We start from the raw sequence: 13613 nt of genomic DNA on the forward strand, positions 1-13613 counted from the left end.
TTGCATATAGCCAGTGTCTAACCCAGGGTGGTGTGGAGTGCAAAAAAAACGATGGATTTAGGCCCAGATCCTTGTACTGGGGTGAATGTATGACCTTGTTCTACATTCTGTCCATCAACTGTGTTTTTTGCAATTTTCACCCCGAGTGGGCTGGGTATGCTCAGACGTGAGTACCAGGCTCTCCACACCACTGGAGACAAGCTATCCAGGCTGAATGAAGGCTGATAGCCAGAAACCGGTCCTTGGATGCTTGATTCCGGTCTGGGAAAGCCATGGCTTGGTAGTTCGGACTGGACTGTTCCCATGAGGCACAGGGTCAGAGCTGATTTGCATATAGCCAGTGTCTAACCCAGGCTGGTGTGGAGTGCAAAAAAAACGATGGATTTAGGCCCAGATCCTTGTACTGGGGTGAATGTATGACATTGTTCTACATTCTGTCCATCAACTGTGTTTTTTGCAATTTTCACCCCGAGTGGGCTGGGTATGCTCAGACGTGAGTCCCAGGCTCTCCACACCACTGGAGTCAAGCTATCCAGGCTGAATGAAGGCTGATAGCCAGAAACCGGTCCTTGGATGCTTGATTCCGGTCTGGGAAAGACATGGCTTGGTAGTTCGGACTGGACTGTTCCCATGAGGCACAGGGTCAGAGCTGATTTGCATATAGCCAGTGTCTAACCCAGGGTGGTGTGGAGTGCAAAAAAAACGATGGATTTAGGCCCAGATCCTTGTACTGGGGTGAATGTATGACATTGTTCTACATTCTGTCCATCAACTGTGTTTTTTGCAACTTTCAGATCTGAGGCAAGGCTTGTGAGATGAGTCTTTCAGCTTTAAATTGAATGAGTCCATCCCCGGAGAGCCAATGTAATGTGAGAAGGCCGTTATGGTGGGATAATTCAATGGATAAAATCACAAATATCCGTCGGAATAATATTTTGATATCACTTTCATGCATTGTTGTAGGATGCTTCTGAACAACTTCTTCAGTTCCGTCCGACATTTCTGCTGATTCTCCAGATCTTGCAGATGACGTTTGCCTTCACGTAGAGTCCAGAGCAATGTCGTAGCACAGTACCATAATTAGAGCAACTGTTTTTTGTAATAATTGCACCATCATAGTGGGGTTACTTTGTTCTCAGTGGTCAAAGCAATATGTTCAGATGTCTAACTTTACTGCATGAGATAACTCCACCTGCAGTAAAACGGTGGCTGCACCAACATCGCATGCCCCCTTTAACCCCTTCGGCGCTCATGACGAGCTCAGCTCGTCATGAGCATAAACCTGTGCTACGCGGATGACGAGCTGAGCTCGTCATGTAACGCGGGTTTTTTAAATCGCAGCGCGCAGCGGGAAAACCGCTAGCGCGCATGCGGTTAAGAGCTGAAATCTTGTTGTTCTGAAGTGACAGCACACTGTGTCTATCATACGAACATGCTGTAGTAACCTGCAATCTCCGCTCCTACTATCAATGACCATCTAGCCTTAGCTATAGACATCACTAATCCACCTGGATCTTCCATCTAATATATTTCAGTACAAAACAATACATTAGTCTACACCAATCTTCCTAGCTACTTTCTAGAATGACTTACTTTTAAAAATAGGAAACACAACCAAAAATAATATAAGCAGACCACTTTGACCCCAGGCAATGAGAATTCCAGAACATAAGAAGGTCAGCCAGATGCTCAAAGTGCTTCGGGAGCATCCAAATGGTGGGAGTGCTCCAATTAAGTGCATGAAGCATAAATAGAAACCATGCACTAATCTCGGGCCCAATCACAGATGCAATTTGTGTGCTGCATCTGCAATCTAGCCCGAGATTATTTTTGAACTGCTAAGGGTGTTGTAACCACAAACCACCTCTGTTCTAGATTTTAAACATTCCCGCTAACCTGTATTCCTTCTACATAAAGATTAATCATACATTGATAAGCTGACCTCACTTTCTTTTTCAATCTCTTTATTTAATTACTTCTTAAGTTATTTTATTCTGTTAAGACAATGCATTATAAAATACTGCATTGGATATATTTATCAATTGTCACAATACTTAATTTCATTCATAGGTATACAATGACATAACTTAAACTCTCACAAACCCCACATCCCCTACACCCGTTCTCATGCATACCATACACTCCTACTCATCTACTCTGTCAGAAGAACCCCCCCCTTCCCTCCCTCCCCCCCCCCCCAGGACTTTGGTCAATAGGAGATCCTGGGGGAAGTTAGTGCTGCTGACATAATGTGTGACTATGAATGTATTGTGTACATAAGAAGGATTGTAATGAATGTGGGGGTTCTGAGTGTTTGTTATGTCATTGTATACATATATGAATTGAGTTCATTATTGTGACAATAGATAAAGCGTTATGTAAATGAAGTATATTACAATGTATTGTCTTAATGGGATGAAATAAATAACGAGAAATGAAATAGAGATTGAAAAAAGTAGGGTCAGCTAATATTTATATGATTAATCTTTATGTGGAAGAAATACAGGTTAATGGGGCTGTTAAGGGTATAGTAATGACTTAGTGTACAAATGACATTCAGTAAGGATCTCGGAATCCGTGCCCTATTAATATGAAGGAAGAGGAGAGTCTGTTATTGAATCCCTCCAAATGCCTGTAAAAGCAGGAGCGGAGGCCTGCGAGGGACAGCAGACCTCCAAGCTTGCTTCCTGTGAATGACATTGGGGGTGCATGGTGTAGTCCTTCATGGACAACCTCCAATGTGCAAATGGCAATTGTAATTGCAGTCTCAAACCATTGATGCATTCTGCCTCTGAAGGAGTTGTTATGCATGCATCCTTTGCTGCCTCTTCTCTTTCCAAATTGTAATGAGTAGTCAAGTGCACATTGCAGGTTGGATCACCATTTAAACCTCAGTGTATCTTTAGTACATTGAGACATGCCTTTTTTCTGATGTAAAGCCTACAGTTTTAAGAATCTCAGACTTTGAGACCACAAAAAGCTTCCTCTATTGGCCCATAATTCCAAAACAGCTAGTGACCTAGAATCATGGCCAGTAGGCAGAGAAAATACAGCATTGTGGAAGGTGAGCTTCAGATTCTTTGTGCCATCTTGTAGTAGCATACATAAATAACTAACTACCTTTCTTTTCTCTATATAAATTCCTGTAGATTGATGTCTTTTAATTATTATTACACTCATATGTACTTTTTCCTAATTTTTCATGACATGTTTCTTGTATCACTTTTTAATGCTTAATAAAAATTCTTAAACAAAAAATAAATAAATAAATAAATAACTAACTAGTTTGCAGGTTTTAAATATGCTTTACTTTGCAGTCAGTAAGTTACTTCTACCTGTATTTTGGATGCTAATTAAAATGAAGCTTGTCATTGTCAGCCTGTCCATTTTCACTTACATTTTTTAATGTCGCAATGGTTTTGTTGCAAGCATGCTGTCTCGGGGATTTATTGATTTTGATTTCAATAGACGCACAAACTACGCACATTGATTGTATTAGAGATAGTATTGACTGGGGCGGTCAAGCACATTCTACAGGGGCTTTCTGTTACAGAACTTACCTGCTCCTTGATGCGGACACTCTTCTGGTGGGGTCGCTGGTGCTCTCTGTCCCCTCTCCCGCAGTACCAGCCCTCGCGGCTGCTAAGTGGAGGTGGGCACTACCGATCCCAGGCTGCATAGCGGCGGAAGCCGCCGACGATACTTCAGCGCCCGGAGGCGCATTTAACCGGAGGACAGCCCCCTCAATACGGGACCACGCGTAGGCAGCGCAGGGCTAAGCCCGGGCAAAGGGCACCGTCTGTGGCCGTTTGTGGCCGTTTGTGGCCGTCTGTGGCCGTCCGGGGCCGGCAGAGGCCAGGCTGGGCCACCCCCCCCAACTTTTAACTTAGCGGACTTATTAACAAAAAGGTACTGTTATAGAAATATTCACTGATACACCTGGTTATTTGTTTAATCCAAGCCAGGGGTTATAGGTGGATGGGTCGGACCACTTTATGTACACCTCTGCTTCGTATTGTCTAACGGTTATATTAATTTTGCGGATTGTTTTCCCTCCTATAGCCGGTACTGAGTTGCTAAAGCTTTGTTTTAATTGTTTACTTCCCGCAGCGAGGGTGTTATTGTATTAATTAGGTCTGTCCCTTTAGCACCGTCTCAGTTCTTCTACAATGGTCCGCAAGAAGGCACAGACTCTTCCACCAGGGGCACTTCCAGTCATAAAGTCAACAGTTACAACTATGGAAGCCTTTCTAAATGGGGCAGCATCTGCTATTGACAAGGAGATCGAGATGGTGAATAGGCGTCTCTCTAGATCTCCGGTGGGCCGTCTCCAACACCTTGGGGAAAAATCTATCCTAGATGAGCAAATCAACGCACCACCTATTGGCTCACATAATGGAGGGGCTAGCGGGGGACTACTGGGACTTGACCTACCCGAAGTCTTATCCACAACAACGGGGGAGGTGGTCCAACATTCTTTGTACCCCACAATAATTATTGCTAGTAAAGAGGGCCCAGTATCAGCTGATAATCCGGGGAGAGGAGGGAAGAGTTCTGTACTATCCCCTGAAGATCCAAATGATCACTGCTTGTCCCCATCCCCATTGGCTAACGGGACTGGCCGCTGTGTTGGTGGCCTTAAAAGAAAATGTAAGGCATCAACCGGCCAAGCAAAAAATATAAAACTCAAGGAAAAACAGGCCCCCACTGTAGTAGCAGGGGGTGTACAAGGTAGTGAGAAGTATCTGTTGGATACACTCAAATTAGCTCTAAGCACTGTGCTGGATGAAAGGTTAGCGCCAATTATGTTGAAGCTGTCTGAGATAGAGCGCAGGCTTGAGGCCATGAAACAGACCCCTCTATGCCACTTGGCTGGTGCAAGTAACTCGCAAACCCTAACATCCCAACTCGACCCTGAAGTAGGTCCTGTGCAAGTCCCTCATAACCCCGAAACTACCACCGAAGCAAGTAACAACAACTTTCAGGGGAGGTGTACTGGTATTGGGCCACAGGAGCGAGTGCCAAGATGTGTCACTGACGACATAACAGAACAAAGGCAGACCACAAAGACAAGGGAAATCAACTTTTCACAGGGCACACGGGGTTTTAGTGGTGAAGTCTATGGTGAGATTATCAATAGCGTGCGAAATTTCGAGGTAATCGATCTGCCCCCCCAATCTGGGGGTTATTTTAGGCAACGTGCCACCACTTCCGCAAGGCTCAACAGAGGCCTTATACCAGCTTAGGAACAAGGTAATGCATTCCCTATCTGGTAACTTCTCAATGGGCTCTGAAGTGGGTCGTAATATCATAATGTTGCGCGGGTGGGTTGGGTCGGAAATTCGAGGAAGCAAGGAGGTGGCGACTGTATAATCGTGAATTTCAACTACCATTTGATCGTTGAGAAACTATTTCGCGAAAATTATACAAGAAAGTCCAACATTAGAACTGGCATACAGATGCTCCCTTTGTTTTTCTTTTACCAACCTATTCCCTCGATTAACTCCAGCTCTGGCCCACAAGCTCCTAGGCGTATGCAGGGCTTTAGACCTGACCAAGGTTTAAAAAAAAAATCTTTTTTTCGATCGGTCTGCCCACATGACACCGGATAATACCTGGGAGGCTTACCATGGTCCACCAATTATGCCATTGACCAATAGATTTTGAGCCCTGTCCTCACTAGAAGACTGCGATTGACTAATCACAGACCATAATGACTTGCCATCACTTATTGAAAAGAACCCTATGGGGGCGGGACTGACGGATCAGATCTTAGTCAGAGGTAACACGATCACTTGTAACAAGGGACCAGTAGATAACTGCCTTGTGGCTAATGCCAGTCCAACGACCCATAACATAATATCATGGAATATAGCTGGGTTGGCAGGGAAGGTTGAAGACCCAAAATGGGTAGAGTCTATAAGAACCTTTCCGGTGATCTGTCTACAAGAGAACTGGATGGTGGAAAATGATTCATTCCTGGAAGGTTATAAAACTTTTTTTGTTCCTGCACAACGTTCTAGCAGTGGCAGAGATGAAGGGGGTATGGTGATATACATTGATATGGCCCTGAATTGTGCTGTCAAACTAATAACTTCAGACAACACTAACATCCAAGCAGTCACCATAAAAAAAGGTAATGTAAAGGTGCTCCTAATTAATTTTTATAACGCTGTAAGCACAAGAGGCGTTTGCAGGTTAAATGAACTGAGTAATTTCATCAGACTAAATTGCGCTGGGGATTCCCACCGGCTTTTGATCATGGGGGATTTTAATGTGCACTCATGTGGGAATCCAATTCTTACAGCCATGGGAGCTCTGGGTTGCCATAGGATGGAGGGACGCCATTTCGAGCACTCAAGTAGGGGTGATATGCTGAACCATCTACTTAATGAATTCGACCTGGTCTCTGCTTTATCAGTGGTGGACCCATGCAGTACTCAGCATGCCCCAACTTTTAAAGGGCGCTTTGGGGGGTGGTTTATTGACCATATTCTGTTCTCCATTGGTTTTCAGTCTATTATATCGGGCTTTAAAATTGAAGACAGCTCCTACAGCGATCACAACCCAGTCTGTATCCTCTTTGAAGGCACTCTTTTAAACTTACGGGAAAAGTTGGTAACCGGGGGAGCACTGAAAAGCATAGACGGAAGACGCTGTCTTAAATGGACGAACGTTAACTCTGTTCAATTATATGATGGGATACACAGAATTTGTGACTCCGAGTTGACACTGTGTATGTCTCCCTTATCCCGGCCATCTGAAATTCTGCTCGCCTTTGAGGGGATTACTACCAAAGTAGGCTTCATGTTAACTATCCCGGTCTCGGGAATTTGTCTTGTGACCCTAAATGGTTTGACCAGACCTGCTCAAAAGCTGCCCAAGTTTTAAAGGCGGCCTTGAAGACTCGCCCTAGGGATCCGCAGTTGATTCGGACATCACGCCATAGCTACAAAAAGGTTTTAGCGAAGCGAAAAATAGATTTAAAGAATAAAGTCTGGCAAGAACTTCTCGATCCAAATGTATTGGGCAATAGTGAGCGCTTTTGGGTCATTATCAATAGACCAGTATTCGTTAGAGATGGGGAGCTGGCATTAGACACCAATATTACCGAAGATGACTGGGTGTCCCATTTCACCTCTATTTTTAGCAGTAACACTTTACAACCAGAAAGTCAAAGTGATGGTCAGGTCCAAGACCCACTCCACTTTTCACCAAATGAGATAGAGAAAGGTATCATAGGGCTGACAAGCAACAAAGCCCCAAGACCAGATGGTGTGCCCCCGGATCTTCTTAAATCTAAAGTCTCATTATGGACGCCGGTTCTGACCGCAGTGCTTAATGCTGCTGCCAAATATGGCTGTCCAAAGTCCTGGGGCACCTCAACAATCGTGCCAATATTCAAGAAAGGAGATCGTAATAGCACAACCTGTTACAGGCCGATATCCTTTATCGACTCCACTGTCAAGGTTGTGGGTGGAGTAATCTTGAATAGACTAACATCATGGGCTGATGCAAACAGGGTCATCTCTATCATACAGTATGGGTTTCGGCCAGGACACTCTACTATGGCCCAACGCATCAATTTGTAGACAGTCCTGGGGAAGTACACCATAGCCAGGCAGGGCACCGTATACATGGCGTTCATGGATCTCTCATCTGCATTTGACTGCGTCAACCGGGCAAGGCTGTGGGAGTCCATGGGTGTCGAACCGGCACTGGTTAACTTCCTGAGAGACCTACACCGGGACACAAGGGCCAATGTAAGATACTCTAAAGATCTTAAAGTATCTAGGGACTTTAGTGTCCATAGAGGTGTAAGACAGGGGTGCATCTTAGCCCCCTTTCTTTTCAACCTATACATCAACGATTTAGAAGAGTGCCTGATCAGCACTGGAATTGATTACCCTTATGTCGGCGGAAGGGGCCTACCAGTTCTGCTATACGCGGACGATGCCGTCCTCCTGGCCAGAACTGATAGAGGTCTACAGTCCCTATTAACTACTTTTCATTGCTTTATGGCTGCCCGTGACCTTTCTATTAACAATAGTAAATCCTATATTATGCAGGTGGGGAAGCACACCACGAAACATTATCAATTCACGGTCAACACAGAGAAGGTTCCTAGGACCAAGACATTTTCTTACCTGGGAGTCCTATTTGATGACCTGTTAAACTGGGGTCCACTGTTAAAGAGGAAAAGGGGAGAAATCATAAGGGCAAACGCTGCCATCTTCAACTTTGCCAAGAAAATGGGCAAGCGACCGGTTGAGGCCCTTTTAAAACTCTACAATGCAAAAAGTGTTGTAATAGGCAGTTATGGAAGCAAACTGTGGGGTACGTGGTGGCTGATGGAATAGGTGTTGTAGAGAATAACTTCCTGAAACAGCTTCTGTGTGTACCAACAGGAACCCCTAACCAAATAGTCCACGAGGAAACTGGCACCCCGTATATTAATGACACCATAGCACTTCGGCCATTAGTCTTCTGGCTTAAGTGCTGGCTCAATAAAGATCTGGCCCTAAATCATTTGCTTTTAAAAGATGTTTTGACCATGGACCATATGCTCAAAATCCCATGGCTAAAAATATCTAAAAGACTGCTTTTTTGCATTGGGGCGCCCGGACCTCTTTAAGAATCCAGACTCGATTGCACATACTGACGTGGACTTTGTGAAGAAAACCTTTATCTCCCTAAAGCACTCGAACCGTGACGAGGTTGAATTGATTAAACCTAGCGTACGCAAATATATCATGTTGAAAACTACTCCCTGTTTGGAGCCCTATCTTACATGGTCAATATCGGGCTATGAGCGTTTTCTGTTAACCAGGTTTCGGCTAGATTGTTACCACCTTTTACTAGCTGTTCCAAGTGCCTGTCACAGGGGCCAAGTGTTACCGTCCTGCGGCTGCGACAATGTGTCTCCACAGGACCTGGTACACTTCTTATTTGTATGCCCCTTTTATGAGATACCACGGAGGTCTTTTTTAAAACCCCTTTTTAAAGTACAGAATTTTACTCAAGCCCGTCCAGCCCTCTGTTATTTACACATGTTGAAGCCTGAAAGCACTTTATTCTTGATTGGTTTTTTAAAATCAGCCTTAACATCTAGAAATAGAAGGATGATCTAAGTATATGTCAAACTGCTGCTATTTCAGATCTGCTTTTTAATGGCTGTCTTTTTAAACATCCTTTTTTTTATATGTAAATGCTTTTTTATATGTATGACCGTTGGGACTTGGATCTCTGTTTTAATTATGCACTGTACTGATTGTGGCAACATCACTTTTATGGTTTTATATACTAAAAACCGAATAAAGTTTCTAAATGAATGACTGGAGTATGTCAAAGACATTTAGCAATGATTTGTATGTTTGAGTGATAATAATTTAGCAAATTAAATTCCAAAGTAGGTGGCTGTAATTACAATAATATTTTTGTCTATTTAAATGCAATTTCAGACCAGACTCCGACGCCAACACGATTTCTGAAGAACTGCGAGGAAGTGGGCTTATTTAATGAGCTTGCAAGCCCTTTTGAAAATGACTTCAAGAAGGTTTCTGACGATGACGTCAAGAAAGTACGTTTAGAAAACTTGCTGTGAATGAACATTTAAGCTGCGCTAGGGTGGTTCATCTCTGTTTCTTATTGCTCTTAAATAATTCTATAAATGTGGTTAATATATGTATTACCTCACCGAGCATTCTGACTCGGAAAGAGTTGTTATGCATGCATCCTTTGCATGCGTAACAACTCGTTGTAGGAGGGTGATAAAATGGGATTGTTAAAAGGTGTATATTTTTTCTAGTTTAAGTTCCCCAAAATGAGCCTGTGTAATTGGTCAGTATTGATAGAAAGTGTCTTAATCTTCTTCTTTTGATGAAGAAGAGGCCTGCTCTTGTTGTCTGCCACCTTGATGACCTGGATGGGATGTAGGTTAACCAAGGTGAGAGGAAGAAAAACAGGACAAGATAACCCAATCATACATTGGGGGAAAACCTGAAGACAAGAAGATAAAACCATCTGGAGAGGTAACTTTCTTGTGGCAGCTCTAACCTGATTGAGTTTGTATAACCACAAGGGATCACAGGAAACAAGTAAAGATTCTAAAAGAGGATCAGGAAGAATGGGGGGGGGGCAAGAAGACAGAGAGCCATCCAGAGCGATCACCCTATTAAATAAGAGAAGAACTTGCAACAAACTGAATGTCCTGCTTTGTACCCTGTGAATAACCTGGAAGAGGAGGAGAAGACAAGGAAATGATTAACCTCCATAGTGCATTGGGAAAAGATACAGAGCCGCAGTTCAGGAAGATTTCCTTCCCAGAAGTAATTCAGAAATGGTTTAAATAGATTAGAAGAAAAAATAGAAAACCCAAAAAACAAAGGTGCCAAAAGAGACAAACTATAATAGACTATGTAAAATAAGCTCAATGAATAGTAAGTCCAGGTTGAGCTTTGTTGGCCAACACCACCAAAAAAGACCTAAAAAACCCACATACTAATAAAATGTGAAAGCTCTGACTGTCATTCACAGAGCCAATACGCTGTGGCGACAGACTGAAGCCTTTTTGTTTTAAAACACGTCTTCCCCTGAAGAGAAGCAGAATTCTCGCCCTGATATAATGAGCTGGGAAAAGACCAGTTGAAAGGGCAAGATCCCTAAGACAGAGCGGCTGCATTGAGGGGACAAAACAGAAGAGGAGCCTGGAGCTTTCTTGAATTTCGGTAACCGGCTGCTTGTGTTGACGAACCCAAAGGTTCTCCTTTTCAAATGTATTACAGGCTGTTCTTAAAGCATTTTGCACTCCTATGTTCAGCTTAAGTGTGCAACAAAAATACAGAGCCAGAAATGATGCCAATTTATTGTCAAACAGGATTTGCTGATAGAGGAGTTGCACTAATTGTCATGGAAAAACAAAAATGTTACACCTGAAAATGACAGTTTTTGTACTGTTTAAACATGTAGTGTTGTGCGCTGAGTTACATTTATGCATGCAAAAATATTAACACAACTGAGGACTCAAGGAAATTCCTTTAATACTTTTGAGATGCTTCGTGAAGTCATAAAAGTCAGACATCCTCTATACATTAAAATAATCCTACAGATGCAACATTTCTACTATCAGACTTAATAACAGCATTATGCATTGTGAAGAAATATTAGTGACTTTAGGACTAAAAAGTGCCGGCTTGTTATATTTAACCAAAATCCTTGCGACTGTAACCAAATCCTGAAAGGTCCAATGTCTTATCACAGGAAGAAGAGCCAGCATACTGAACAGGGCATGTGCCAGGCTAGCTTATGTCTCTATGGGAAAGCATAACACTTGTGCTTGACACAGGGCTGTGTGTGTGTGTGTGTGTGTCTCTGTGGCTGATTTTCGCCTAATTCTGGTAACCCAACTGTTCATTGTCTTCTTCTGCCTTGTTCCTCTCCTTACCATGACTAAGTTATTATATATGATTGTCTGGATTTCGTTTTCTGATGGCTTTTAGTTGAAACATTGATCGTAATGTGCACAGTAAATATTCATTTTCGCTCGCCCGTGACTCTGATTTATGTTGCTTATGTTTTTTGTTTCTTGGCCACTGTCACTAAAAAGAAGAGCGGCCTGATTCAAAAAGGGAAAAAAGAACAGTGTGAAAGTATGGGTAGACCTCTATGAAAAAATTGGTATTACACCTGGTAGATGTCCTAAGTCCAAAAAGAAAACTGTAATTTTTCCAGAAAATAAAAAATCTCTCAGTTGCCGCTAACCCTAACCACCGAGTTTATGGTCATGTGGGGAAGGTTGTTAGGATTCTGAAAAACCTGTCTATGAATCTCTTATGTGCAGGTGAATATGAAGGGCATCAGAACCCTCAAAGAAGTACACACATATTTGTTAACATCATTATTAAAAACTTTATGATTATGTGCCAATATACCTCCCATGGATCTTTAATACCTCCGTTATCCTATCTCCCATTATGGGATTCTTAGCTCATGTTGTTATGTGAGGGCAGGGTGTTTTTTACCCGTAAACTTGCTCAAGTACTGTAATTGTTTTTGATTGTATTGTTTTGTAGTGCCTTTTACCCATGATTGGGTCTCAGTGCTTTCTGATTTGCATTGGACTTCTGGACGCCTACTTTGGGTGTATGGATCAAAAAGGTGTTGGTTGTCAATTGGGCTACCTAGGTACATACGAGTTGTTGGGTGATGTGCATACGTTTTTGAGACAAAGTCTAAACATGGTGTGGTGATGTTGATAAGCATGACTTATTGAGGAATAGTGTGTTAATAGACATAGTCTCATATGCAGATACCTTCTATTTCATTATGGATGTAAGTATTTAAGTATGTATTAAGGGCTTGGTAAGTAATGCTGCCTGCAATTCTAGATGTTTGTTATTTTTTCTTATTCTAGCGGGAATTGAGTTTCATATCTTAGGTGTCTGAATGGAGAATTAATTTAGACCCTGGCAATTTTTTTTGAAAGAGGCATCGTCAAGAGTGTGCCCATCACAGATCGAAGAGTTCTACTTTGTTGGTAATTGTGGAGTTTGTTTTTGAAGATGCAACTGGGGTGATGAACTATACACATTGCTTTGAAAGCATTACTCTTGGACACCGGCAGCCTGTGTAGAGACTAAACGACTGGTGAATTCCTTGTTTGGACATTAATCTTAAGATTTGTGTCTCCCAGCGGCGTTTTGGATTCTCTGTAGCTCCAAGTTACTTGTAGGGATTCTCCAAGGTTCATACTATCGACATGGTGTAGATGGAAGAGCACCAGATTGATAGTCGCTTGTACACTTTGAGAGAAGCCTAGATAAGTGGAATTTCAGCATCTCATCATGTAAAAGGAGGCCCCTGTAACTTTATTCACTTGTGGCATAAGGAAAATGTTAGAACCCATAATCACTTTTGGTTCCTCACTTGATGTTTGTATGCATCTATACCTGTATGTATGTGCATTTGTAGAGCTCAAAACTAGACACAGAGCAATGGAGCGGATGCAACAACGATTGCTACTGGAATGGCTAGTGATCTAATTTTTATGCTTTAAGAATAAAAGACGATAAAGGCACATCTGGAATATATGCATATCTGTGACGTTCCATGTTCTGGTATAGTTTCCGAGCAATCATGCATTGCAGTGAGACTTTAAACAATGGGATTTTACTTTAACACCAGACTTGGAAAATTACTTCTTCTGCTCTCATCTTTTACAACGGTAAAAATACAGTGTAGCAATCCATAGAACGGCTGTACTAATAAAAACCTGCTCTTTGGACATCTGTTCTAAGCAAGTCATGTAATACGTAAAAAAGCCATTTTCGTTGTAAAGTTCACTATCAAATTTTAAATGTTTAGTACTTTTGTCTGCTAATATATTTATATTCCTTTGTGTTGTCTGTTATGTAGATGCCTTTGGATCTATCCCCCTTAGCAACACCTGTCATAAGGCATAAAATTGAAGAACCCATTGCTGTGGAGGCAACTCACCAGGAGAGCCCATTACCTCATCCAGAGTCCACCACCAGCGATGAAAAGGTTAGAATTCTAACAAGCTGACTCTTCGAAGACCGTGTGGCACATTTTTTAATCCAGAATCATAAGCAATG

General features: G+C 42.4%; 1 protein-coding gene across 2 annotated transcripts in view; it reads left to right on the plus strand.

Moving 5' to 3' along the window:
* The window catches only part of ATF2 (activating transcription factor 2), a 412263-nt gene that overhangs the window by 87603 nt on the left and 311047 nt on the right, over window positions 1–13613 (plus strand). For both annotated transcript variants that reach the window (XM_078681532.1, XM_078681531.1), the window contains 2 exons: window positions 9462–9580; window positions 13414–13542. In XM_078681532.1, coding sequence (XP_078537658.1) covers window positions 9462–9580; window positions 13414–13542 — 248 coding nt within the window. The remainder of the gene's footprint in view (window positions 1–9461; window positions 9581–13413; window positions 13543–13613) is intronic.

This window comes from Lissotriton helveticus, chromosome 3_1, assembly GCF_964261635.1.
Source record: "Lissotriton helveticus chromosome 3_1, aLisHel1.1, whole genome shotgun sequence".
Taxonomy (NCBI): domain Eukaryota; kingdom Metazoa; phylum Chordata; class Amphibia; order Caudata; family Salamandridae; genus Lissotriton; species Lissotriton helveticus.